Source organism: Dermacentor albipictus, chromosome 2 (genome assembly GCF_038994185.2).
Source record: "Dermacentor albipictus isolate Rhodes 1998 colony chromosome 2, USDA_Dalb.pri_finalv2, whole genome shotgun sequence".
NCBI classification, from domain to species: Eukaryota; Metazoa; Arthropoda; class Arachnida; order Ixodida; family Ixodidae; genus Dermacentor; species Dermacentor albipictus.
The window spans coordinates 118,275,242-118,302,014 of NC_091822.1; the positions used below are offsets into that span (position 1 = coordinate 118,275,242).

Sequence of the window (26,773 nt, forward strand, 5' to 3'; positions counted from 1 at the left end):
TGCGTATCTGCGTTTAGCGCGCTTATTATTGCTGCTGTCTCTACGATACACTTAGCGTAGCCGATCTGTGAGTAACATTCAATGGCACCTGAGTAGACCGGGCAAACGGCGTAGACGTGAATACCAGCCCCTCTTTGCATTATCAGCCTACCGCTGACGCAGGCGAGGCATTTCAGTAGCGAATTTGTTCCGTACGAGCGTAGAAAGAAAAGAAGGTCAGTAAAAGACAAGTTCGCCTAGGATCAAGGTAAGTTTATCTCCTCCGGCGAAGTCGTCCCTCGAAGCTCACGGCCGGTTTGCGCAATGCGGCGAGTAAGAGCAAGCGCAATCTGGCCTTCCGCATCGGCGACCGCGGGAGAACCCTGTTCCGTCAAGGACGGCGGAAGCAGCACGGTGCGTCTGGCCACTGTGGTGCAAACAAAAACGGGAACCCGTCGCACGCCTGCAAGTATTCTGCACCGGCGCTTCGCCCGACGAGCAGACGACCGGAGGAACAGAGCAGACGACCGCAGGAACAAAGCAGACGGAGGCAGTGTCGTCGCATCGTTCTGCACCAGGCGTACAACACTGTACTCCCCGGCTCTCGAGAACAACGCGAGTACAGTGGTGGTTTGCCTTTGAATGCAAGCAAGCCCTTGCCGCTGCTTTGAAACGAGCGACGGTGTGATCGTTGGTGCGTGGGTGTTTCGGTAGAGTTGGCGATCTCTTCGCGCTGCGTGGCTAGCCTGGTGCTTTTGGAGTGCGGACGCACAGAACTGAAGTTTGACGGAGGTACCTGTTTACGCGGTGGGGGAAAAGAAAAAGAAAATGAGCGGCCACCTCGGAGACCTGAGCCCAACACAGGAGGCAGCACTCCGAAGCGTAAGTTATTGTAGTTCAGTTCTTTTTGGATCGTCGCGTGCGAGAGGCTGGTCGGAAGGAACAATTTTCCCGCCAGTTTCACTTAGGAACGTGCGCTTTCTCTGCTCGAACAGTGATTTGATTCTTGCCCATAACCCACGTAAGCGTTTCCTTCGGACAGGGTAGAGAAGCGGTTGTAACCGAAATTAGTGCTTAAAGTCTCCCTCTGGCATTGTCAAAATTATTCCGGAGTCTCCCACCACAGCATGCCTTCGTAATCATATTTCGGTTCTTGCATGGAAAATTTCAAAATTTAATTTTTAAAGTATTCCTTTTCTCGAGAAATGGATGGAGGCGGGGGGACGCACTCGCGCATACGTGGACTGTCTGTGTGTGTAAATGTGTGTAGAACAACGCGGGTGTGTGTATGTATTCGCTGATCACCAGAAAAAGTGGGACCGCCTCTTTCCCCCCAACCATTTCTAATCTCCTTGACTTTAAGCCCTGTTCATGCCTCGCAAAACGGGAATTTGCTTTGACAGCCTTTCAAAAGATTTCCTTGGGAACAGAAAACTAATTCCTTGATTTTAGTTGCAGAAGCATGCAAACTCTTCTGATAATGAGTGTTTGCTTTCAGGAATACTTGACCAATAGCATGAGTTTGTGCGCTTATAATAGTATTTTTATCGCACAGTGCACTTGGACCTTTATTCGCTAACGCGAGTTCACATGGGATGCTTCTTCTGATTAGCTTTATTTTGTGTCTTGTTTGCATGTAGGATTTCTTTTTTCTTGGTTCGTAGACTTACTAGGTTTTTGTGTCACTGGTATGGCCGAGCGTGTTACATGGTGAGAGGTGCAGCCTCAACTTCTTAACTGTGTCTCGGCATAGCTGGCTCTAATATTGCCTGTCTTCGTGTTTGTTGTACCTTTGTTGAGCAACGAGTCCGGCAACACGCAAGGCGAGATGGACAGTCATCGTCGCTGTTGTTGTAAAGCGGTACAACGCGAACGTTGACTACATCTTTCGTGGCCCGTTTGGGGGCACCCAAATTTTGGCGCGCACTCTCCGAAGTCTACGCGACACGTATAGGCGACGAAGGGTACTTGACCCTTTTCGTCCCGATCCGCCGCTTCAGCTTAAACCGCACTGACCATTCTTGTCGCGAGTTAAGATGCCATTTCAAATGCAATGAAACGATAGTACGCCAACAAAATTCTCTTGGCAGTCGACGTTATTCCGGTGGCGTCATCGGCGTTACATCTGCTTCAGCCGCTCGTTGTCGCTTCGAGGGAACGCGCCGCAGTAATTAGACGCAAATGTATGCGGCACTCACGCGGTGTTTCGAAACGTTCTCGTTTGGTCAGAGACGCGGAAGATCGAAAACGGCCTCGTCTTCAGTCAGGAGACGAGGTCCCTTCTGCTCGAGTCACACAGATTCACTTGTGCTCGAGTTCAGTTGTGACCTCACATTATACTGCACGCAAGCGTGTCGCGCGGTTTTCTTACCGGCAGGAAATGGCGTTTTTCCAATCGGCATTTGCAATGCGAATACACTGGCCACGGTTGTTGGCAAGGCCCCAGTTACTCCTAAGTCGCGCTGGCCGGATTGATTTCAAAGTCATGAAAGCGGAACGGCGTCGTTAGGCTTTGACGTAGTGGAGGTAACAGAGGCTCGAAGAACAGATTAGGCAGATTCCAAGGCAAGGGCGTGAGCGCGGTTACTCTGAAAATGAATAGAGCGAATTTTTTGGAGTTGAGCGATTACAGCTTCCGTGCGTAATGGGGAGTGCGACAAATAAGTTAGCACGTCTTCAGACAGGCCTAGGAATGTTTTTTTTTTTTAGCTTTTGTCGATCGTATTAAGGCAAAAATAGTGTGAGACGTAAAAGGTAGAGAAGATACGCGCATGCTCGTAATATCGACCGTGACTTGAAAGAAAGAGTTCATAACAAGCAATTATTTCGTTCTAATCGATTTACTCGTGCTACCTCACGGTCCGCCTTGAAGGACATATTCCGAAATGAATGAGTTGGCGGCAGCTGTATGATTCTTTCCTTGGAAGTACTATTTCAGATGGTGAGGTGCGTCGAAACGGCGTTAGGCACTCACAGCCGCTTCACAGCGATAGTCGGTATAGGTTCGCTCTCTTAATTAATAGTTTCGGTGTCCCCCTGTGTCCATCGCCGAAATCCCAGAGTGCTCTTACATATTATAAAAAAGTAAGTGAGCCACGAGGTTTATAACTCCAGACTCTAAGACTTTCACTCGAAGATTCTACCGATCAGCCAGTCCACCGATGCTGCAGCAGAGACTCTTGCGCCTAAACAATACTGTCTGGCCTCTTGAGCGTTCTGTAATGTGAATAGGTTTACGCCGCGCTCTGCCGCTTATCTATAAACAGGCACCGAGATGAAGCGATGAAGGAATTTGAGCTAAGCCAGCGATAAGAAGCGAAACGTACGATAGGAAAGAACCCAGAGAGTCCGATAGCGCACTGACGTAAGGTTGTCTTCTCGGAAAAAGATTGCTCGCTCGCATCTGCGAACGTTTAGTTCAATCGATACCACCGTAAACACTGTAATGGAGAATAGAATAGCGCCTGCCGGGAGGCGCTATACGGCCAGTTTGACTGGGCAACTAAAATACGTTTCCGCCGTCCGGCCGAGAGTGGCGCGATATCTCGAACGACAACGGACACGCGCCCGTGTCAACTCTTGGTTTAGCCCGACGCGTCCAGTCACGCGCCGAATATGTGGTAGTATAGTGGGCGTTGCATGGAGCGAGTGCGTTCTTATGCGTTCTAAAATTCCAGCACGCCGTTTCCCAGTCGTGTCCGGAGCTGGACACACTGGGAAACGTGTGTCCAGCTCCGTGCCTTTGGCCTTGAGCAGCATGTCTCGGACTCACGCACGCACTCCGAGATTAGCGGCGAAATTGGTCGCGCGAAATTGCCGCACGTGCTACCGAAAATTGCTTCCTCCGCTCGCTATAAGCTGTGAGTTATGGCGCTGCTGCTGGTGGTGGGCGAAGTTTCAGCGCTGGTTTTCAATACATGCTTACTGCTCATAACATTGGAGCGTTGTGAGCGAATCGAAACCGCAACTTTTTTTTTTTTTTGCTTTCAAGTGCAGTGAAGCTGGAATAAAGTTCGATTTGAGCACGCGGCGCTTTCCTGCCGCGTCAGCCCATCACGGCCACTCGCGCTTGTAATGGCTGTCGGCGTCTTTCTCGCGAACATTCTGTTTTCGAGGTATGTAGAGCATTGCGATAAATAAGAAGGAATAAGGGTGTTGTGCGACAGGTAAATTTTTTTCCTGCTCTGGATGTCGCTACTAGCTGATACATTTTATGGCATAGCGATACGTGTTTGTTTGTATTCAATGTGCTTGATGCTGAAAGCTGGGAGCTCCGTTTCTCTTAACGCATTTCCGGCAATTCTTCACAACGAAGTTGGGAGGCTAAATACAAGAAAAAATTACGTTCCGGGTTTCTTCAATTTGCGCGTAGCACTTCAAGTGCTCACGCGAGTACTTTTTTTTACATTTCAGAGAAGTTCAGGAGCCGGCGCCTGCACCGGGCTCCTCCTAATTGCAGCGAATAATATTTATTCGGGTGCCCTAAAGGTCCTTCGTGGGGAAAACATACGGGAAGGACAATAGCCAAAGGAAGCTAAGGAGTAAGTTAGACAAAAGAAACTTAGTTGCAGCAAAACAGGGAAGAAACAATTGCGTCCTAAGGCACTAAATCACACTTTTTTAGCAAGAGAATGCAGCTAGCTCAGAAATACTTTTTAACGCCCGCTCCGGTAGCCCAGTGGCCCGCTGAGCACAAGGTAAGGGGGTTCGGTACCGACCACGCGCGGGGAAGGGGGAGGGGGGGGGGGAGGCGGCAGCATTGCGGCGGTAGCGGATTGCATAAAAAAAGCAAGAATAAAGAAAAAAATACTGTCTGCCATGCATTGGTTGTGTGATAAAGAACCTTTCGGTGGCCAAATTTAGTCCATAGCCCTCCTCTGCAACGCGTCTCGTAAGGAGATCGTGGTCTTGGCGTGTGTAAAACCCTAGTATTTAATTAATCTCCATCGTTCGCGCGTTATGCAACTGTGAACAAAACAGCGTTCGCATAGTGTTATTCGCAAGCGGTAAAAGAGCATATCGAGAAAAATGTCAACTAAAATCACCTCTACAAGGCACCGAGCTATAGGAAAAAGAAAGACATAAAAGACTACTGTCGCCATCACATGAGACGACAAAGAACAAAAAAAAAGCGACGTTAAGGAAAATGGAGACCAAGGTAATACAAGACGCAAACCTGAATCAATAGAAGTCGCACGCTCAAAAGAAAAAAGAAACAACCGTATAATTTGCCACAGAAGGTGCCGGCCGTAATCAGCAATACGTGCAATTTGATTTCGAGAGCCTCTGGCAGTGATTCATTCCTACAAGAAGTGAATAGCGTAATTGGTCAGACCGGGTGTTGCTCGAACGCGTGATCTTGCCGAGGACAATAAAGCCTCACGAAACGACTTTTCTCGTTAGTCTCTTCGTTACTACAAGTTCATAACGCACTCGTAACACAAAACAATGCTTACTCGGATCCTATTCTCCATGGTTTATCGCAAACGTCTGAGGAACGTCTTCAGCGTTTACTAGCAAGGGTGTGTCTTGGGGTTCCGCAGGCTACCTCGAGTTCTTTAGTAATTGCTGAAGCTCGTCACCCCCCATTCCCAGCCACACGAATGGTTGAAACATGACATATTTATCACATCTTAACCCAACACGAGAAGCATCCATTAAACCTCGCGTTCACCAAAAGAAACTAAAGCAAAATTCACGATGTTGTTCGAGAACATAAAGCATCGTTACCAAGGAAGGAAGGAAAAAGTGGAGAAGGAAGGCAGGGAGGTTAACCAGTTTAGCTTAACCGGTTTGCTACCCTACACATGGGAGCGGGATGGGGGAGATGAAAGATGGGAGGAGAGAGAGAGAGAGAGCACATAGCACAGCGAACACATCGTCAGTTACAGTCCGTCACTCTTGCGCAGTACGCGATATCACTGTCACAGCCGCTTGTCCAAGCCCGTATCCTTCATAAACCGAAGTAGTCCCTTCGTCGCCTTCAGCTGCGATGTCTTCTATCGGCGATATGTGAAAATGGTTGCAACTGACAATGGTCTATTGTCCAGGTGCGCTAGAACAGACGCCATGGACTGTCTCTGAACATTATATTCAGGACAGTTGCACAGAATGTGTTCCAGCGTCTACTCGCAAAGACAGGCATTGCAGAGAGCGTGATCTCCCGTGTAAGCACTTGAAGTCTGCTGGCTGCGTCGGACCGCGAATGTGGTATGGCCTCTTCCTGTGTGTCTTCAAGAGCTGTCCGAGATTTGAATTATGCAAAGTGGATGTTAGTTACCCTCCCTGGATGTTAACATGCCCTAAATTAGAGTTATCGGTCGACGGGATTATATCTAAGAGAGACATATGTTCATAGTAGCCGCACAGCAACTGGCACTCTTCCAAATTTACTCATTATATCCCCAGTACAACCATGTTCATACAGATGGTTCGTGTCATAAGAATTCCTCGACTTCAGCATTCGTCGTTCCACATTTAGCGCTAGAGCAAACATTTCAATTATCCCGGGAGACATCTTCCACCATGGCAGAACTATTTGCAATCCTGTGTGCTTTGTGTTTCATAACATCAGAAAAACATTCGCAAAAATGGGTTATCTTTAGCGATTCGCAAGCCGCTCTCACATTACTACAGAGCAATTCTTTGAGCACTTCGCTATTATATGAGACGATCAAAGAACTTACAAAAGAAAGCGCAATGAACCATGTAATTGCATTTCAGTGGATACCTGTGCACTGCAATATTCCTGGTAATACTGCAGCGGATGCAGCTGCGAATCGAGCGCACAATAACGCAGAGACAACCAATCTTCCCCTATTGCGTAGTGAAGTCCGTCTGATCCTGAGACGGGGAGACAGATATCTTGTCGCCTCAGCAAAACTGCCTGGTTTGACCAGCAAACTAAAAAGTCGGAGTTGTACTCTATAGACCCATGTATAAACTTATCAATGCCGGAAACTCTAAGAGACAACACAAAATTTGAAACATTGGTACTCCGGCTGCGTCTTGGTACTGCATTTACGAAACACTTCTTGTACAGGATAAAACGTGTCTCTAGTCCGCAGTGTTCTTGTGGCCATCCAGACGAAGATGTGCATCATCTTCTTCTCGAGTGCACGAAATACGATACACAAAGAACGGTACTGCTATCTAATTTGTTTGTGTTAGACAGAAGACCATTCACTGCAAAAAAGATACTCAGCCCATGGCCAACAGCGGGCCTTCAAAAAAGAGCCCTTCTTGCTCTGAAAAAGTTTTTAGAGGACACCAACATTTTGGGGAAATATTAAGTATCAGATGATCCGTATACGCTAAATGAGTTACATAAACGTTGTTCGTGGTTCATAATTGGTTGATGTGGTGATAGCAACTTTTACGCAATATGTATAATTCTGTTCTGTACTTGCAGTGTATTACATGTGTTGTGTGTTTTGGCTGTTCAAAACGTCTGACTTTATATATGCGTACGTGGACTGAACTAATGCACAGAACTTTGCTACTCATGTACTGTTGGGCTGCATATTTTTTTTATTCATCCAGTGTTCTACTTAGTGTTATATTTTGTGTCGCTATTCTCCCTTTTTACGCTAATTTGTTTCGTTTGCCAAGTGACAAGGAGTAGCCGGTGCCACCATAAAGGCGCCAACCTCTCCTAGCATTCACTTCAATAAAAAAAAAAGATCACAGTAGATCCAAAGCTAAAGTTTCCTCTTGACACTGTATCTTTTATCCTACGCGTTCGCGAGACGACAAAAAAAAGGAAAGATTGAGTTAGCTTTCTAGCTAATCGGGAAAATTAGGAAGCAATGACCCGTAGCTAAATATAGTTTCTGGTTGCGAGTAATAAGCTGTCGACCATTGGCGACGTACGCCGGTGTAAAGGCTTTCAATCGGTCGATCTCGTCGTCTGGCTCTTCGCGTGCCTTTGGCCTCGAGCAGGATGTCTTCGTACACATTTTCCCGAAGAAGCAGGTTTCCAGGTATCGCTGGGCATCGGCTACTTACAGAACTGTTTATGAAAACACACGTACACTTGACAGGAAAGGGAAAGCGTGAGGGTCAGGCTGGTATAAAATTGGAAGCAAACACGTTAGACACGCTGAGTCAGTACTGCTGGCGAAGACGTCGGCGCTTTTCGGTAGAAGCCTCTCTTTCGCTCACAGAGAATGCCAGTGCACAACTGTCTCTGCATTTGTCCGAAAGGTCACCTGCGTGCCAGATGACACTGATTCAGCGAAGCGTTTCGCCACGCTCTTGTGTAACAGAGTAAGCATGCTAACTAGCATACCGTAGACTGCAGTGGTCCAGGAAGGGTATTTTTTTTTTCTCCGGAAGGCGAGGCGGGGGGGGGGGGGGGGGGGGAGGGGGGGGGGGGCGGGAGCTGAGCAGGCGGCATCGTGATACAACAGAATTTCCGAGGTGGCGCCACGTTCCCGGTGGGCCCCTCCCTGGCTACATCCCTGGTAAGCGGTACATACTATGTTTCGGAAGGTTGCATTCAGTCTCCTCCCAAACTATTTATCTCTTACAAAGGCGTTCACATAGTTGTCGTTGTGGCTGTTGTTTAATTGTTAATGAGTAGAACAGTATGCCAAACGCGAGCAGCGTATCCCTAGACACAGATATATAAAAAAAATGGAGGATGCCCGTTATCCGATTTAATAAACCCACACATACCGCAAGCACGAAAATATCTTAATAAAACTAGTCGTTGGGCTAGTTCGTGTGTGCTTCTTACAAAGAAAACGATGCAGCACACAAAGAAAGAGACAGGCGATAGGAAAGGGCGTCCTCTCGTCTGTCTATTTTCGTCGTTGCAAGACGAAAATACCGGCTAAATATACGAGAAAAGAAACGTAAACGTAGGCACGACAATCAATAAGCGTAAGCGGAACACGTGAATAATTAAAAACTGGTGGTAAAGGAGGAGGCGTTGGAAGTACGGGCAACTGCTGTGAGTGCGGCTCGACGTTGGAGCGCCGATGCGGTGAGGTGGCCTGATTTCAAAGATCTTGTCGCTTTCGCGTTTTTCGTGTGATTGTGTCTCCGTGGAAAGACAGGAGCAGGGTCTCGCTAACCTAAGCGATCGCTCTCGCGGCAATACTTTCACTGCTGTGTGACTTTGCGTTTGGCGCGACGGATCTCACGAGTGATGGGCATCCTGCCAATTCACTGGAAAAGAATACGCGATGTCAAGATAACGCAGAGGAAACCACTTGTCCGATCCACTTATCTAGCTTAGTTAATCGATGAGCTATAAAAAGTGATATAGAAGCGATATCCGCGAAATGGATAGATCTAGAATATCGCCCAGAAGGGGTAAGGCATAAGAGCAGACACTTCGCGATGTTGTTTGTTGGGGAAGGGAAAAGAGATGTGAGCGATGAGAGAAAAAGAAGACGAAAAAAAAAATCAGTACTGCGCCCGCAAGGAGAGAGAGAGAGAGAGAGAAACGAGGCGGGAAAGGCAAGAAGGTTAACCGGAAGAGATCCCGGCTCGCTACCCTGCACTGGGGGTACGGTAAAAGGAAACGAAAAATGGAAAGAATAGCGGGAAGGTAAAGCAAAGGCACGAAAAAAATAGACAGATCTGCATACGCGCGGTAAATGTGTACAATATAGCGTAGATATGGAAGGGAAGCCAATTTATGGCACTTTTCACTCGTCGGTGAATTTGCTTCGTCCAAGGAGGCTATACTTTCAAAGAGGCGCTGCAAGTTCAGTGAATTTGCTGTATCTCCTGCGGCATGTGGGTAAATCACGGAAGTGCTTGAAACGTCGCTCTGCTAACGCGGCCGTTAATGTTGCTGGACGCGTTCCCTCTCAGACGAGAGCGCCACGCGGTATTAAACACAAGGGCCGCGCATTCACAAATCTTGCGCAATATTCGAGGGAGACAGTTTCCTTTTTTCTTTCCATTATTTTGTCTTTCTTCCTGTCTGACTGTTCCTTTTTTTTTACATAACCGTTCATTATTTCACTGTGCCACTTACGCGTTCTTGTTGGATGGCTACTGCTTCGCGCAAGTTCTCAAGTGATCAAGGGCAAAAGGAATAAAAAAAATGACCGTAATTTTCTTCTAGGCGAGGCTTATTTGCTGTTCGGAACAAAGAAATTACACAAGAATGCGTATAATACGTATTCTCTCTTGATGAGAGGGCGTAGTGCGTGCAGGCAGAAAGGGGACCGCTGCCGGCGACCTTGTTTACCCGACGGCTGCAGCAATCCGGTGACTGCGTAACAACTGTGTGTCCGCAATTCACCGCGAACAACTGTCACTCTTCGCTTTTATTTCTCTTTCTTTTATATATAATTACACTCTCACGCGGCTGCTCAGTAGTGGACCACCGGATAGGTAGGGCGACGCATTGAGGGGAGCAAAGCGAGGCGAGAACGTCCGCATGTACCCCACGACCGCAATCGATACAACAATAACACTTGTTGGCTACTTGGTTCATAATGCATAGCAAGAAGACAGCGCGCAAAGCAGACAAGGACAAGAGGCCACACTGCTGTCAGTTTTCTCGTAAATGCGACAGCGAGCTACCGCTCGCTGCATCGATAAAGGAAGCGCTTGTCTCGGTTGATCAATCGTGTTCGACCGCGGCCCGCTTTCCATACAGAAGCTGTGTACTTACTACGTATACTTTGCTTAAATGTCGCTGAGTTTGATCGAATACGGCAGGGGGACATGCTATCACTGAAGTTGAAACTCTGACATCTGGCATTTTCCGTAGGGCAGGTGCATGGAAGAAAAAATGCGTTATGTAGAAGAGACTCCCAGAATCGTTAGAGTAAACACATACTGTGGGTAAACGGTGACTGGCCGAAAGCTTCTCATGTCGAAGGTTGTTGTTTACTAAGTGAGGCAAGTACGGCAAAACATGTCATCGAAGGGCCGGCTATCCAACAGGCCTAGAAATGAACCCCGCGGACTAAGAAATGCGAAGATAAAAAATAAACAAGCGAATAACATAGGCGGAAACGAAGATATATCGGCAATGTAAAATGCCGTATTAAATCGAGCGCAGCCTGTCGTGATACACTCCATGAAGGATCATAGAGCATGATGCATGGGCAACACGGGGGCGGTCCAGTGAGAGTGCACGTTGCCAGAACGTCTGTGCAAGCGCCACACGAAGAACAAGACATGAAATAACCTTGCTATCGGGGGACAGTGAAGGGCATCAATACCGATGCATGTTATCAAGTGAGAGCACTTTCCTGTGAAAACAGTGAAACTTGAAAAAAAGAAAAGTGTGTATAGACCGCAATTGTATAAAACGTGATTGCGACTGATACACAAACTCGAACTTCAGTTCTTTTTCTTTATGATGTTATGTCGAAACGGTTGTCGTAAGCGTCTTGAGTCTTCTAGGTGACGTCGAAGTACGCTTAGACCGGTAACGGAAAGCGACTTTCACGGAATGAAAGCACCTTACGTGGGCTGCAAGACTTAGTCAAAAAGTCAGCGCTACTTAAGGCTTAAGAGACCTTTAGTAAAGCAATGAAGGGGGCTAGTTGGTGTAAAACTGAGCGCAATATAACCATGAGCTTAAGAGACCGTTTATAGTGTCCCTGTGCATCCTCCCTCATGCACTCGGTGCTCACTCTCTCCCCTTTTTCCTCTTTCTATTCCCGTTTCCCCACCCCCAGTTTAGGGTAGCAAAGCGGGTGCTCGTCTGGTTGACCTCCCTGCCTTTGCTGTCCTTGCTCTCTCTCTCTGTCGGCGCAACTCGTATAAACGATGTTCTTGAAGTAATATATATATATATATATATATATATATATATATATATATATATATATATATATATATATATATATATATATATATATATATATATATATATACTGGCGCCTGTGTTGACGAAGACGCTACACGTCACTACTACAAACTGCGACGAAAGTGAAATATACGACGTAAGCAACGGCCGCCGCACATTCCACAAGCAAAGACATGTACTTTAAAAAAAATTACGGTGTTTTAAGTGGCCATATCCACGATCCAATCACGAGGCATGCCGTACAGTGGAGGAGGAGGAGGAACAAACGTTTATTTTTGAAGTGGTATCCCGGGGCAAGCGCCGGTTCTACTATCGATGGAAGGTCTCCTCATTCCAGGAACCCTCTGGCCTTCACTGCCTCCTTGGCCCTGGCGACGAGGCGTTGTTGTTGTTCAAGGTGCTCGGAGACGATCTTGGCCTCCCACATTTCGATGAGGTCGTCGCTTTCTTGTCTGGCGTTACGGTCTTTCGCTGAGGACGATGCGTCTGTGTCCAGATGTCTAATGGAGGACACCAAAATAATTTCGGCCACCTGTTGTTTTAACCCGCCGTGGTTGCTCAGTGGCTATGATGTTCGGCTGCTGAGCACGAGGTCGCGGGATCGAATCCCGGCCACGGCGGCCGCATTTCGATGGGGGCGAAATGCAAAAACACCCGTGTACTCAGATTTAGGTGCACGTTAAAGAGCCCCAGGCGGTCGAAATTTCCGGAGTCCTCCACTACGGCTTGCCTCATAATGAGAAAGTGGTTTCGGCACGTAAAACCCCAGAATTTAATTTAAATTAACCTGTTGTTGTGAAACGTGTCCCTACGTCTAAGTACACGAGCTTTTTGAACGCGGTCGCCGCCGCCGGGACCGAATATACGACCTTCAGCTCAGTATAGCGCAACACCATATATGGCCACTGCGCTTCTGCGGTGGGTAGAAGTGGTGGAAAGAGAAGGCCCTGTTTAGCCCATGTGCCTCTGCGTAACATTTTTCTCGAAGAAAACTCGAATCGAAATGAATTCCTTGACATAACAGTCGTGACTGCTTTCACCTATATTTTTCTCTTTTTCTGCCGTATTAGATCAATCTTTTACTGCCTTCTTATACAGTCGAACAGAAAAAAAAAAGGAGAGATATAAATGCCTGCCATATTTCAAAAGCGCCGTCACAGATGCACACGTGCATGCAGTGTGGGATTCCTCGAGGCTTGCCTCGAGAAGCGCGCGTTTGGTTATTGCGAAGGAGCCTGCGGTTTCTCCGTTTCCCAAGGAAAGAGCCTTGCCCGCTTATCGCCCGCTCTCAGATGTCCACGCGAAATGAGCCTCTGCATGCATGGCGAAAGGGCCAAGTCTATAGGCTCGAGTTTCCTGTTTCGCCCAGTGCAGGGGCACTGCGCGTAACGAAATTCGATGCGCTGAGCAACGGAAGGGAGAGCGCAGAAAAAGATCAAAAAGAGAAAACGGTAACAGATAAAATAACGCCGAAGCGCGAATGCCATGGGAAAAACGCACGATGTACGAGCGCACCCCGGACAACGTGTGTCGTTTGTCATCACGTGACCACTTTATGCGGGTTGCGCCTTCGCTGCCGGTTGATGCCATAACTTGCACGAAAGCGTTCTGCTCGCACGTTTCTTGTATAGCTACGAATAAACTAACAAACTTGCGCCAGTTAAATTCACGGTCAAAAGCGGGGGGAAGTCGAGCACCGTGAAACAGTCGCTTTTGTCCTTCAAGAGTGCCAGGCACATCGCTAGTGACCAAAGTTTGCGTCAAAGAGGTTCGTTGAAGAGCGTCGCATATCCAGTGTCGCGTACTCGGTGACCCAAGTTAGTCCTATGCTTGGTTTTCTCAGCCCAGTTTCTTCTGTACGGCAGCCCGACACTTCCTACACGTTAGACCGTATACTGCCCAGTGGCCCATGTTGGCGGGAAAGGGGTTAGGCGGGCACAAGCAGGCTGACATGCGTACCCAAAATTGGGTCAAGTTACCACAGAATACTCCTCGCCTTGAAACCCTTATGCGTCGTAACACCCATTTCCCATAATCCAACATGTTATACGAGAACATACGGGTTTTCATATAGGATCCTAAACATTTCGCATGGGATTATCGGAGATGGGGCATCTGGGTATTTTTCGGTCGGTTACGCCAGAATAAATACAGAAATTTGTAAAATTGCATAATTTCTGGGGACTTTCTATGAAAAACTCATTGCGTACGTTTCAAAGCTAGCAGTCACTCATACATTAATATTTTTAATTTTACTAATTTGCGAAGTGTTGCGCTTTTCTCCCTCCTTACCTCGTGTCAACGGGAACCTAGCTGTCGCTACACTCCGCCTCCCTTCCGTTCTCCGGCTCATGTCTCCTTCCTCCTGTGTTCTTCCTCTATCTTCGTTTTTTTTTTTTTTTCACTGACCTTCTCGCCCTACATATACACATGGGACTCCGCCTTCCTTTTGCCCTCCATCATTGCCAATAAGGTAGCTGCAAACCTGCCAAAGCGCCGAGAAAGAAGTCAATCACTGTCACAACTGTCCCTTTCGGTTTGATGTATCTGAGAACGACCGGGCACCCGGTCTGCTGTCTTCACTCTCAGTGCCGAACTGCAATTTTCTTGTAAGCCTTGGTGAAGATTGGTCCACGGGTCTAAACTGTTGAAATTAAATACTTGTTCTGTTTACCTTGCAGCATCGCTCAATTTCTTTACATGTGAAATGTAACCTGCAAAAATTATCTTTATATATATATATATATATATATATATATATATATATATATATATATATATATATATTGAACAAACATATATCGAACAAATAGTCCCATGCCAAGCCTTTCGCTCGGCTAACCTCTCTTCTTATCATTCAGCTTTCCCCCACAGTAGCACGCGCATATCTTCGGACCCACTGGTTGGCATCTGTGGCTTTTCGATGCGTTCATAGAACATGCAAGTTGTTTGCACGATGGGTACGCCACGCGGTTGGAATAACGTGGCGGTGCGCGTTCAAAAAAGCGCTTGTTCGTGGCTAGCGGCCTGGAAGAACAGCGACCGCACCAACTTTCTGAGAAAGTACTTCAGCGGGGAACGTAAAAAAAATGCCACATATCATATCATTCTGTCCCCTACTATCAGAAAAAGAGAGGACACCGAAAGGAACTACGTTGTCGCTAACTATCCTAACTGTCGCCGTTGTGTTTAAGCGTTTAATCTATGGCATTAACGAGCGCATTAAAAGCTTGACTTCTTTAATTAGAACTGCGAGGTGGGCAGGCTGACATCCTTCGAGCGTATGTTGTTCTATTCCGTTTACCGCTTGCTCGACCGCGTCCATGTCTGCCGCTGAAAGGCGCTCCGGGAGAAAAACAAAACCTGTTCGTTTCATGCTTGGTGTCGCGAACGGTGCGAAAACTTCGAAGCGATGCTTTCTGCATACGACGTCTCGTCTCATGGCGGTGATTTTCTTCGCGGATTCGGGTGAACGCCAGCCCCCGCTAACGCGAAGCTCAGTTCTTCTGCAACCGTCGTTGTCGTGAGGCGAGAACAACAATTTTGCGGCCCTCCTCCTCCTCCCCGTAGCTCGTAACACTCCGCAGTCAACGAGGGTGTCACGAAAATGTCAAGGTCAGGATTGAGTGAGAACGAGACACGAAAATAACGCCGTTTTCCTGTTATCTGTCTCCTCGTCTTAGGCGAAAGCATTAGTAGACTTTGGACGCAAAAGTCAGGGGGCTACGGCATTGCAACAACACACCCTTTCTTCCTTTCTTTCTTTCTTTCTTTCTTGCTTTCTTTCTTTCTTTCTTTCTTTCTTTCTTTCTTTGTTAAAGTATGCTATGAACTAGTGGTTTCTTTTTTGAGATGTCGGACCCTTTTCTGTTTAACGGTTGACAATGAGGAAGGAAGTACTCGGCGAAGAATAAACGACGAGCGGCATTCAAAACAGACACTTCGCGAACGCATATACGTTCACAAAAGAAACCGCGAAGCAGTTGCTGCATCATAACGCAAGTTCAGGTCAGCAACTGTAAGTAAAAAAAAAACTGAAAAAAAATGAAAGACTGGTTAGCAAAAGTCGAACGTCTTCACAAATGACATTTCAGTGAACGCGAGGTTAGATAACTGTTTGTGAGGGTGCTGTACAGCAATCTTTGTAGTGACGCACTAATTCCTTGTAGTACGGACTGAACTTGAACTCGACTGTTGTTTGAGCCTCCTATCATTCATGTTGTTACGTGGGCGACGCTTGCGTCATCGAGGTTAAAGGCTGCGAATCGTGTAGAGCGCTTGTGTAGTGAGTGGCGCGGACGGGTGTTAGACACCGAATGAACTCTCCGTTGTGACATCGTCATCTTTAGTGTCGTTTTGTTTATTATTGCGATATCAATTATATGGACACTCCAGGCGAATTTTTGTCGTTGTCGTCGGCGTGTGGTTCCGTATATATTTAGGTGTACGTATGCCATGCTACATGGCCTGGGGTTTATGCGGGTTATACTGCCACACCATTCTATCACTAAAGTCGCTCATACCAAGTATATTAGAACGACAGAAAACTGAGCTAGTTGGGCAAGGAGGTAAGGCAGTACGTACTGCTTGACTCCAGTGCTGACTCCACTCCTTGACTCCAGTACGTACTGCTTGACTCGACAAACAATAACGCTTACACGCTACTCTTCGCAATACCACCACATGAGAAATGAACATGAAGAAAAATATTTCTAGAATCATGGGCTCTCCGTATAGCTACGAATGGGGCAGACGTAGATGTGCATGCTTGATCCGCCATTTGTTCCCCAATTGTATGGGAAAGCTGTTTAAGAACGGGGAAATCGCTAGTAGGTCTGAATTACTCGTAGAAATTAAGTACAAGTTGAAAAAAGATTTTCAGTACGAGAGGCAATACTTCACGCCGCTAAATATTTCACGTCAGCCAAAAATCGCCCGTTAACATTTTCTACTGGCGTCGATGTTGACGGGTAAGTGCTCATTTCTCAGCACATGCGCACGGAATTTGCTCGCGTAAGGGTTTGACCGCGTATTCGCACGATGCGATGGAGCGTTCCGCCACCGCAGTGAGTAGCCCCGAAGGGCCGGCACTTACCGACGAAGGGCGTGGTAACGTATCGAGCATCGCGATATGTCAAAAGAGCCGATCTTTCGCGACGGTCGCAACAACAAAAGAAAGATAAAGACGAAGATTTCGTTGGCGTTCTGCCTCTCGAAAGTGCACACTTGTGACCCTGTACGCATGACAAGTTTATTATTAGCCGCGCTTGTCCCGGGCCGCTCACAGGGCGAAGCACGATCCTGCGTCGCATGGCGCCACGCACGGGAGGAAAGTCGCGTGTATTGACGAAGCTAGCGGCGACTTAAGCGCAAGGACGGCGGAGAAAAGACTTCTCCCAACAAAAGAGTCGGCCCCCACTTATTTTTATTTATTTATTTTTTCTAGGGGGGGGCGGGGTGAGGGTATCACAGTCCAAGCGGCTCGTCAAATGCATGCGTAAGGGGTGGAACGTATCTAATGGTCTTCGGAAGCTGGCACGCGCCGAGAGGATCCGGCAACACTTTGTGACGCAAGAATATTTCCGGTTCCCAAGGCCTCACGTGCTGCTATACGTAATCCCTTCCCTCGTTTTCTTTCTTATCTTTTCTTTTTGAAGGAAAACTTTTCTTTGCGAACCTCGCCGAATAGGCCAACCAATATCAGCGGTGCGCGCGCCGTTGGGTTTCTTGCAGCACCATCAGATGGCGCTCGCTTTCGCGTCAAGCTTTACGTCAAGCGGACCGTCAAACGGAATGTCAGAGAGGCTGAAATAATCCCATGGGTGGCAGCAATGGAAAGGAAACCTGCCATGAGTAACTACTTAAGAGGGAAAAAACAAAATCAAGAAAGAAAACAGTTTATGATAATTAAAAGGGAAGCTCATTGCTTTTCGAAGCGAGATCGGGATGCCTTAGAACACGCACTTATAAAGGGAAATATAAGAAGGAAGAAGAAGCGTGTGCTTGCTACGGTAAAGCTAGCGAAACGATGGAGCATGTTTTATTATAATGTGAATACGTCTGCCTAGCGGGAGATTTAGGCACCACTGGCCTCCTTGAAGCCCTCGGGTTCAGCGAAAAATAAACGTGTCCGCAATAGAGATTAGTAAGAGGCGATTGGAAGATTGGTGGAAGAAAAGTAGGCAAACGACAAAAAACGGAGACGTACAAAAGTAAAGTTCACAATAGGGGGTCAGAAAATTTGGTTCTGGGAGTTCAACGTGCTTTTGTTTTCTTTTTTTAATCTAGGTAGGACATTATGCATTATAATAGCACGAGCTTGGTGGCGCACTCACACAAAGCTTCGCTGTATGTAGATTCCAACTTGTTGGGTCTGCTGCATCTTTTTCTCTCCATTTCTCAATCATTACTATATGCCGCAAAAGCATACGCAAGCCTCTCTCTCTCTCTCTCTCTCTCTCTCTCTCTCTCTCTCTCTCTCTCTCTCTCTCTCTCAAATATGTGCTGTATTCCGCATATACTGTGGATAGGTTTCCAGCGCCAACGTCTCAAAGGTTTGTTAAGCAACTGACTTCATCGCTGGCGCACGTTTAGATGTTAAGATGTTAAGATGTTAGATATTAGACGTTTAGATGTTAAGAATAAAAGAATATGTTGAGTAACCGTAGTGGAATTCTCAAGTGCCGACCGAAGCGGCGATAGTAGGCTAGACGACGGCGACGTTCGAGTCGACCACCGACTACTACGATAAGAGAGACGGCGACGGACATCGGAGGGCGATCGCGCAGGACTCAGCTCTAGTTACCCTCCCGACACTTTCGACTTCTCTCCCTGTCATTCGGTATTGGACGAATAAATTGAGTCTAGCTGTTTAACGTAGCATGATGTTGATACACGTTTACAATATGCTCATTTAGCCTAAACTACAGCTTTAATGACTTCAATATGTCCACTTGGATCAGTTTCAATGGGATGTTTTCGCATCAGCGAAAGTGTTAGCCAACACCGCACTAGAACGTCTGTGGATCTGTAAACTGAAACAGCAACATATGCTATTACCCATGTTTGTGTCATGGATCCTACTAAATGTTGCAGAATCACTTATTTGAATATTGTGTTGCCGGCATGAAGCCCAGTGTTGCATTCCGTTTATGTTTTCGATACATAGTATTGATGGTGCTGCCAGCATTTGACGACCTTGTCTTGATCGAACTCTTAAAGGGCTCCTCACATGTCTGGCCGTTTCGAACTGGCAAGCGCAGTGCGTGCAATGCACGCTATCGATCGTAGCGGTGTGGTGATCGCCCGATCACCACACCGCTACGCGCCGCGGAAAAAGCTGAAATTGCAAACCGAACGCCCCGCGCACTTCACATCGGGGGCGCCGCGATCCCAGCCGGAGAGTCAACGTACATCGCTCAAGTGCGCCTACGTACATGGCAGTGTTGCGTGACGTCACTCGCAGTGACACGTGACTTCAGGAATTATTCGAGGCAACATCAGTTATGGGTTTCATCTGCTGCTACAGATTGCATTTTAGAGCAAGAATAAAACATACAAATCGAATGTTCGCGTGTTCTTTGTTTTACTTCGTACCAAGATAGATAAAGAGCACTTCCGTGTCGTCTGCTTGTTCCGGTGTCGTGCAGTCGCGTGCGCAGAGAGCGACACCGTCATTCTCTACTGCGTTCGAGCGCGTGACCATGCCCTATGAACCGCTTGTGTGTGCCTCGGTGTTCGTGTAGCACTTGACTTATGCCGCTAGTCAGGTGTTCTCGTGCACAGCGCGCAACATCGTGCGCTTCGCGAAGCGACGCAAGCGCTAAAACTCGACCGTGGGATCGTCAGCGGAACGGCGCCGCGTAGCGAAAAAAACAAGAGAGAAAAGAAGAAAAAAAGGGCGGAGCCCGTGCTTTAGCGTCACGTTGTCCTCTAACTGTGGCACCGTGGGATCGTCAGCGGAACGGCGCCGCACAGCGAAAAAAAGAAAGCGAGAAAAGAAAAAGAAATAGAAGGTGGAGCCCGTGCCGTAGTGTCATGTGATCCTCTAGCTTTGGCATGGGAGAAGGCAGGGAAGGAACTTCACTTGCTGAGGCTAGACGGGGGCAACTGGAGAGAGTGTCTATGTTGACGGTGACGCTCGCCTCCTGAAGTCGTGGGTTTGTGGCACTGAAATGTTTCTATCTCGGCTATTAACGAACCAATTTTTAAAAAATTCTTGCGGTAGAAGGCTCCCTATGGAGGGCATGTAACAGCTTCCAGAGTATGACCAAAATTTGCTATCTGGCCTGGTGAGGGGCACTGTAATGGTTACATTCACGTTGGCCTCGTGCTTCAAAACGGGGTAAAAAAAGATTAGATCTGTCATTATATTTTTTTTAAGCTGGTGTAATTTAATCCAGAAGATGGACACGAAAACAAAGGTGCGCTAGCTTAATCTGAAAAGCACCGCAGGCGTAATGCAGAGGTTGTGGGTTCGGCTGCCGCCGGCCACTAGTAGTCTTTCGACCGCTTTCGTTTCCCTTTCCCGCAATATTTCTGCTCCGTTTTCGCCAACCTAGTGGCCAGCATCGCTTTGAAGCTTTCTTTCCACAGGTGGCGCATAAGTCATTCGACAGCGTTTCTTCAAAAATTGCGAAGCGCTTTAGCTAGTTTCAAAGCGGTGCGCCTTAATTTGTGGCAATAACAGTTCTCCATTAGAAAAGGTAGGGGTGAAACGTGTCCTTCCCCCTTAAAAAAAAACATAATAAATATTAAAGCCACTCTCGGGTGAAATCAATCAGTGGATGTTAAAATTCTTCTGTCCATTCGGTAGCGTCGCTAATCGGGACAAATGAAAAGAAATGCTGGAGAACGCTCTCGCGGTACGTGCAAGCACTTCGCGCACAGATGTGGCTGACACTATACAGCTGCGCCTGTGATAAGCGGTCACTCAGGTCACCGTCAGTAACACGCTGGCGATATCGCATTGCAACGCTCTCCACGCACAGGACTGTCGAGTTGCCGTACTGACGCGCAGATAGCGAGCGCTGTTTAAAGCGTTGCGTCGGTCTAGAGCTCTCGAGTGCCCCGAGAAACCTCACGAATCTGAGCGGGCCGTCGTTAAAGAATCAATAAAAGCAGCAAGTTATATATTGAAGAACCTCCTGCGCCTAAACTTAGCTCTAGAAAGAAGTTGTGAATTTCAGCAGCTGTGTTCTGTGGGCATTCGCAGTTCTACTAGGTGGGCCGAGTTGGAGCGTAACGAGGAAATGGTAATAGATGCAATGGTTACTAGTTCGCGGAAGTGCGGGTAATTTCTTGTGTTGTTTTCTTAACGTCCGGTTGGTCATTCGAGAAACTGGAGCGAACGCGTCTTGAAAAATTTTGGCGACGAGGTTTTTTTTCTTTCTTTTTTTTTACCGCGCACCTAACACTAAGCAAACAAGTGTTTTCGCAGTCATCCTCAATCGCAGTGCTGCCTCCGCGTCTCAGGGATCGAACTCAAACGCACAATGGCATGGCCAGCGAGGCAACTCGGTATGTCGTAATTGCAAGGAGACGAATGTTTATCTCTGATTTTCTTTCGATATCATTCTACTGGACGAATAACGATACAGCTATAGTAGTCGCTGTTATACGGCTTAGACGTTTGGTAAGAACGAAGATAATCAACATTGGTCACCGCTTGAAGGAGGATAGATTCAAGCATCGAAGAATGATCACACGTATATTTCTCCTGGTCAAGCCTGCCTGGAAAAAAAATGGTGCCTTTGCCGTGTGAAATGCTGTAAAATAGTATAAACATAAAAAGAAGATTGTTACAAGACTTAGGTACGAGAAGATGGCGAGAATACTGCGCGTCGTTGTCTCCCTTTACTCCAGTTCCCAGAATATGGTCAATTGCCCGATCTTTTAGTGGTCCAGTTAGCCAGAGCCACCCCTTCCGAGCCTTTGCCGTAGCTCCAGGCACTCCGGAAATGTCTGTTGCTGACGAATTCTGTCAACTTATATCCAGACCAGGAATTCCGTTTACTGGCCCACAATTAACAAGTTCGACAACACTAGCAGAACAGAAGGTTCGTGCGTGCTTTATGTAACAACATCCTCAACTTGACTGTGAGTTTAGAATTGGCCTAGTCAGGTGGCTTTTAGTACCGCCTTTTGCCTTGGCACCAAGACAAACCGCTCTTGGGCGTTGTTTTGTCAATAAACAAAAATAAACCAAACCAAACCAAATGTGCTCTTTCGTCATGCCATACGAAGACAACCGCAGGCCCAGATGGTGCTACGTATGTGATGTTAAAAACCTAGGTCCAGTAGGAAGATTGCTCTTTTGGAGTTTTTTAATGATATCTGGATAAGACAGGTTCTTCCAAATTCATGGAAATTAGCTTGGGTAATTCCAGTACTAAAACTAGGCAGGAAAGAATCCCCTTTGTCTTGACTCCTACCAATCCGTCAGTCTCACAAGCTATTCTTCTAAACTAATGGAGAAGATGATAGACCGTCGACTGCAGTGGTGGCGTGAACACACAAATGTGTTTTCCAACTACATGACCGGTTTTCGACAAAGTCGTTGTACAATGGGTTCAGTATTAGACATTGCCACATGCGTCGAACATGAAAGAAGCTGCGGAAATGTGACAGTAGTAGTATTTTTAGACATTCAAAGAGCATTCGACATTGTAAGTCACATACACATCCTTGCTGGTATTGTAGAGCTTGCCCTACACGGTCAAACACTGCGATGGGTATCAAATTTCATGAAAGATAGAAAAACATTTATGGAAACAATCGAAGGAGAGAGTAATTATCACAGCATCACCCAGGGCGTTCCGCAGGGCAGTGTTCTCAGTTCGTTTTTATTCAACTCTGTCATGGCAGCCTTGCCACAAAAACTCCCGTCTGGTCCACAGTATTCTCTGTACGCAGAAGACATCTGCGCATGGGCCTCTGGATCTCATATACAAGACGTTCAAACAACGCTGCAAGAGGTTCGTGATAGTATCGATACCTTTTTAAAAGAAAAAGGCATGAGTCTTTCATACGCAAAGGCAGCCATACTTCCTTTCACTAGACGACAGCTGACTAATTTCCAACTTGCGCTTAATGGGCAAACTTTGATGTTTGTGAAAGAGCATAAATTTCTTGGAGTTATTCTTGACCGCCAGCTAACATGGGCTTCACACATCCGCGCAATTGAAAAGCAGACCAATGCAGTAATAAACGTACTTCGGCGACTCGCAGGTACAACGTGGGGGGGATCACTCTCTTCGCTACTACAAGTTCATAACGCACTCATAAAACAAAAAAATTGCTTACTCGGCACTTATTCTCCATGGTTTATCGCAAACTTCTGAGGAACGTCTTCAACGTTTACTGGCAAGAGGGCTGCGAGTGTGTATTGGGGTTCCGCACGCTACCTCGAGTTCTTTAGTAATTGCTGAAGCTCGTCACCCACCATTTCCAGTCATACGAACGGTGGAACAATGCCGACATATTAATCGCATGTTAACCCAACACGAGAAGCATCTATTAAACCTCGCGCTTACGGAAAGAAACAGACGCAAAATTCACAATGTTGTTCGAGAACATAACGCATTGTTACCAAGATTTGAATTATACAAAGTGGATGTTTCTTACCCTCCCTGGATGTTAACATGTCCTAAAATAGAATTATCGGTTGACGGGATTATATCTAAGAGAGACATGTTCCTAGTAGCCGCACAACAACTGGCACTCTTCCAAATTTACTCCCTATAGCATTCGTCATTCCACATTTAGCGCTTGAGCAAACATTTAAATTATCCCGAGAGACATTTTACACCGTGGCAGAACTGTTTGCAATCCTGTGTGAATTGCGTTTCATAACATCAGAAAAGCATTCGCAAAAATGGGTTATCTTTAACTATTCACAAGCCGCTCTCACAATACTACAGAGCAATAAGAAAACTTCTTTGAACACTTTGCTGCTGTATGAGACACTCAAACAACTTACAAAATCAAGCGCAACGAACCACGTAATTGCACTTCAGTGGATACCTGGGCACTGCATTATTCCTGGTAATACTGCAGCGGACGCAGCTGAGAATCGGGAGCACAATAACGCAGAGGCAACCATTCTTCCCCTATTGCGTAGTGAAGTCCGTCTGCTCCTGAGACAGATTTCTTGTCGCCTCAGAAAAACTACCTGGTTCGATCAGCAAACTAAAAACTCGGAGTTATACTTTATAAACCCATGCATAAGCTTACCAATGCCTGGAAAATCTAAGAGACAACAGCAAAGTTGAAACATTGGTACACCGCCTGTGTCTTGGTACTGCATTTATTAAACACTTCTTGTACAGGATAAACCGTGTCTCTAGTCCGCAGTGTTCTTGTGGCCATCCAGACGAAGATGTGCATCATCTTCTTCTCGAGTGCACGAAATACGATACACAAGGAACGGTACTGGAAGCTAATTTGTTTATATTACACAGAACACCATTCACTTTAAAAAAGATACTTGGCCCATGGCCAACTGCGGGCCTTCAAGAAAGAGCACTTCTTGCTCTGAAAAAGTTTTTAGAGGACGAAAACATTTTGGGAAAGTATTAAGTATTAGATTATCCGAATGCTCTAAATGAGTAACATGAACGTTGTTCGTGATTCATAATTGGTTTATGTGGTGATGGCAACTTTTACGCAATATGCATAATTCTGTTCTGTACTTGCAATGTATTACATGTGTTGTGTGTTTTGGCTGTTCAAAATATCTGGCTTTATATATATACGTGGACTGAACTAATGCACAGAGCTTTGTGACTCATGTACTGTTGGAGTGTATATATTTTATTCATCCAGTGTTCTACTGAGTGCCATATTTCGTGTCGCTATTCTCCATTTTTACGCAAATTTGTTTCCTTTGCCAAGTGACAAGGAGTAGCCGGTGCCGCCATAAAGGCGCCAACCTCTCCTAATATTCATTTCAATAAAAAAAAGAAAATTGTTTTTTGCAAAGTGTTGGATCACGAAGGCCGAGTGAAATCATATCTTAGTTTTCTTGATAACGCCCGTTTAATTTCGTTCTCACGAAAAAAACGAGCCAAAATGGGACCGAAATTCGCGGTAGCTACTGTATATAATTCAACATGGGCATGACCATCTTTCCTACTCCATTTCAGTTGACAGACAAATGAAACGAATAATATTAGTGCCGAGAGATTGTAGTGTTTGTTGGCTTCTTATGATATTGACTAATAAAAATCGGGCCCCTCGGTTAACCCCCTTTCTTCTCGTTCATTACATAACGAGGGTCTCGAATCCGGCAACATTGATGCCTGCAGGTAGCATATGTGGGTTTATTGACCAGTTGCCTTCACCCTAAAAGATCACGTTCTCGTGACGCCTGCGGCAAAAAAGACGTTCCACGTCCGCCGCCAAGGTCTGTGAGTGGTGGCGCTGGCTAACACTCCCGGGGTTTTACTAGGACACATAAATACCCAAGAAAGTGGATGGGAAAACGACGCCGCGGTAGCTCAATTGGTAGAGCATCGCACACGAAATGCGAAGGTTGTGGGTTGGGTTCCCACCTGCGGCAAGTTGTTTTTTCATCCACTTTAATTTCCATTACTTTATCGTTTCTTTATTTCATTTATTAAGCACTAGTAATTTCCCCTATGTTGTCCTTGGTGTCAGTGTTTTTTTACTTCTTATGACATGACAATAACTATGTATATATATATATATATATATATATATATATATATATATATATATATATATATATATATTACTGGTTTCATCCAGTGCCATAAAAACACTATACTTTTATTGTAGCACGAGCAATCTACCTATTCAGAAGGGGGAAGCGCGGCCTTTTCAAGCATATTCAATAATCGCTTGGCAATCCGTCCGATACTTCACGAGCAACAGAAAGCGGCTGATTATTTATCGGTCCGCTTTGCCGTTCCCGTCCCGCCGCGCAGTATTAGTGTAAGTGAACATACCGCCGTACTAGAGGCCATGGCAGTGAGGTCACCGCTCAGCCGTCGACCACCAAAACATCGTTTGTTGAAAAAAAAAAAGAAAATTTGCCTAGCGCGTGTGCGCGCAGCACGCACGGCTGCTTACGAGGGGAACGGCTACCGGGGCATTAGCTGGTTTCTCGCTGGCGCGAGCACTAATAAAGCGGACCTCGGAGAATGTGCGTATCGCATTTGTCTTTCGGTGCGTTCCCTTGAACACGATTAAGGCGACCGTGGTTGTGCTTAACTGCACTTGTGCGCGCTTACTCGGACAAAAGTGCGACAGCCTTGCGGTCAGGCAGGCGCGGGCTACCGTAAACTGAGAGAGAGAGAGAGAGCAAAGAGAGGAAAGGCAGGGAGGTGAACAGGAGGAGCATCCGGTTTGCTACCCAAACTGGACCCAAACCAGACGTTCGTCTGGTTGATAACCTAACGACAAAAAAAAAATGGCAGACGACAGGTCATGAGTCTGCGGTGCAGGTGTTCAACGGCATCGCGTTAGTAACCTTTTCCACATCTTTTCGTTTCTTTTTTTGATCATTTTTCTTTCTTGCACTCGTAAAACGATGTGTACTCTCGTGAGTTAACTGTCATAACCAACGACAAGGTACGTGCCATCAACGTTCCCCAAACTGTCCAAGGTAACCCCATTGAATTACGGTAACTCTCTAGCCCTTACAGAAGCGGTTGGGACCTTTCTGCGTACTTTCTCTAGGCTATGTGCCACTCCTGTCCCCTTCCAGCTCAACGGGACTTCCCATGTATAACTAAACTGGTCGGTAGACTTTCTGCATACGGCCAGTAGCCTTAATGTAGGATTTATCCTGCAGACTCCTTGAGGCACGAGTATACAGACGTTCTGCGTACCTTTTGATGTTGGCACGTAGATAATACTATATCCTGCAGTAATTCTGAGGACTGTGTATGCAGGAATTTCGCGTACTGTGTCGCCCCGTAATAACAGCAACCGCAGCCGCACATGTGTACTTTCAGACACCCTGAAGATTGTCTCCACCTT

General features: G+C 46.6%; 1 protein-coding gene across 1 annotated transcript in view; it reads left to right on the forward strand.

Moving 5' to 3' along the window:
• Window positions 1–441: 441 nt before the first annotated feature.
• The window catches only part of LOC135908176 (SEC14-like protein 2), a 90,263-nt gene continuing 63,931 nt past the window's right edge, over window positions 442–26,773 (forward strand). The window contains exon 1 of the mRNA XM_070533905.1: window positions 442–861. Coding sequence (XP_070390006.1) covers window positions 808–861 — 54 coding nt within the window. The 5' untranslated portion in view covers window positions 442–807. The remainder of the gene's footprint in view (window positions 862–26,773) is intronic.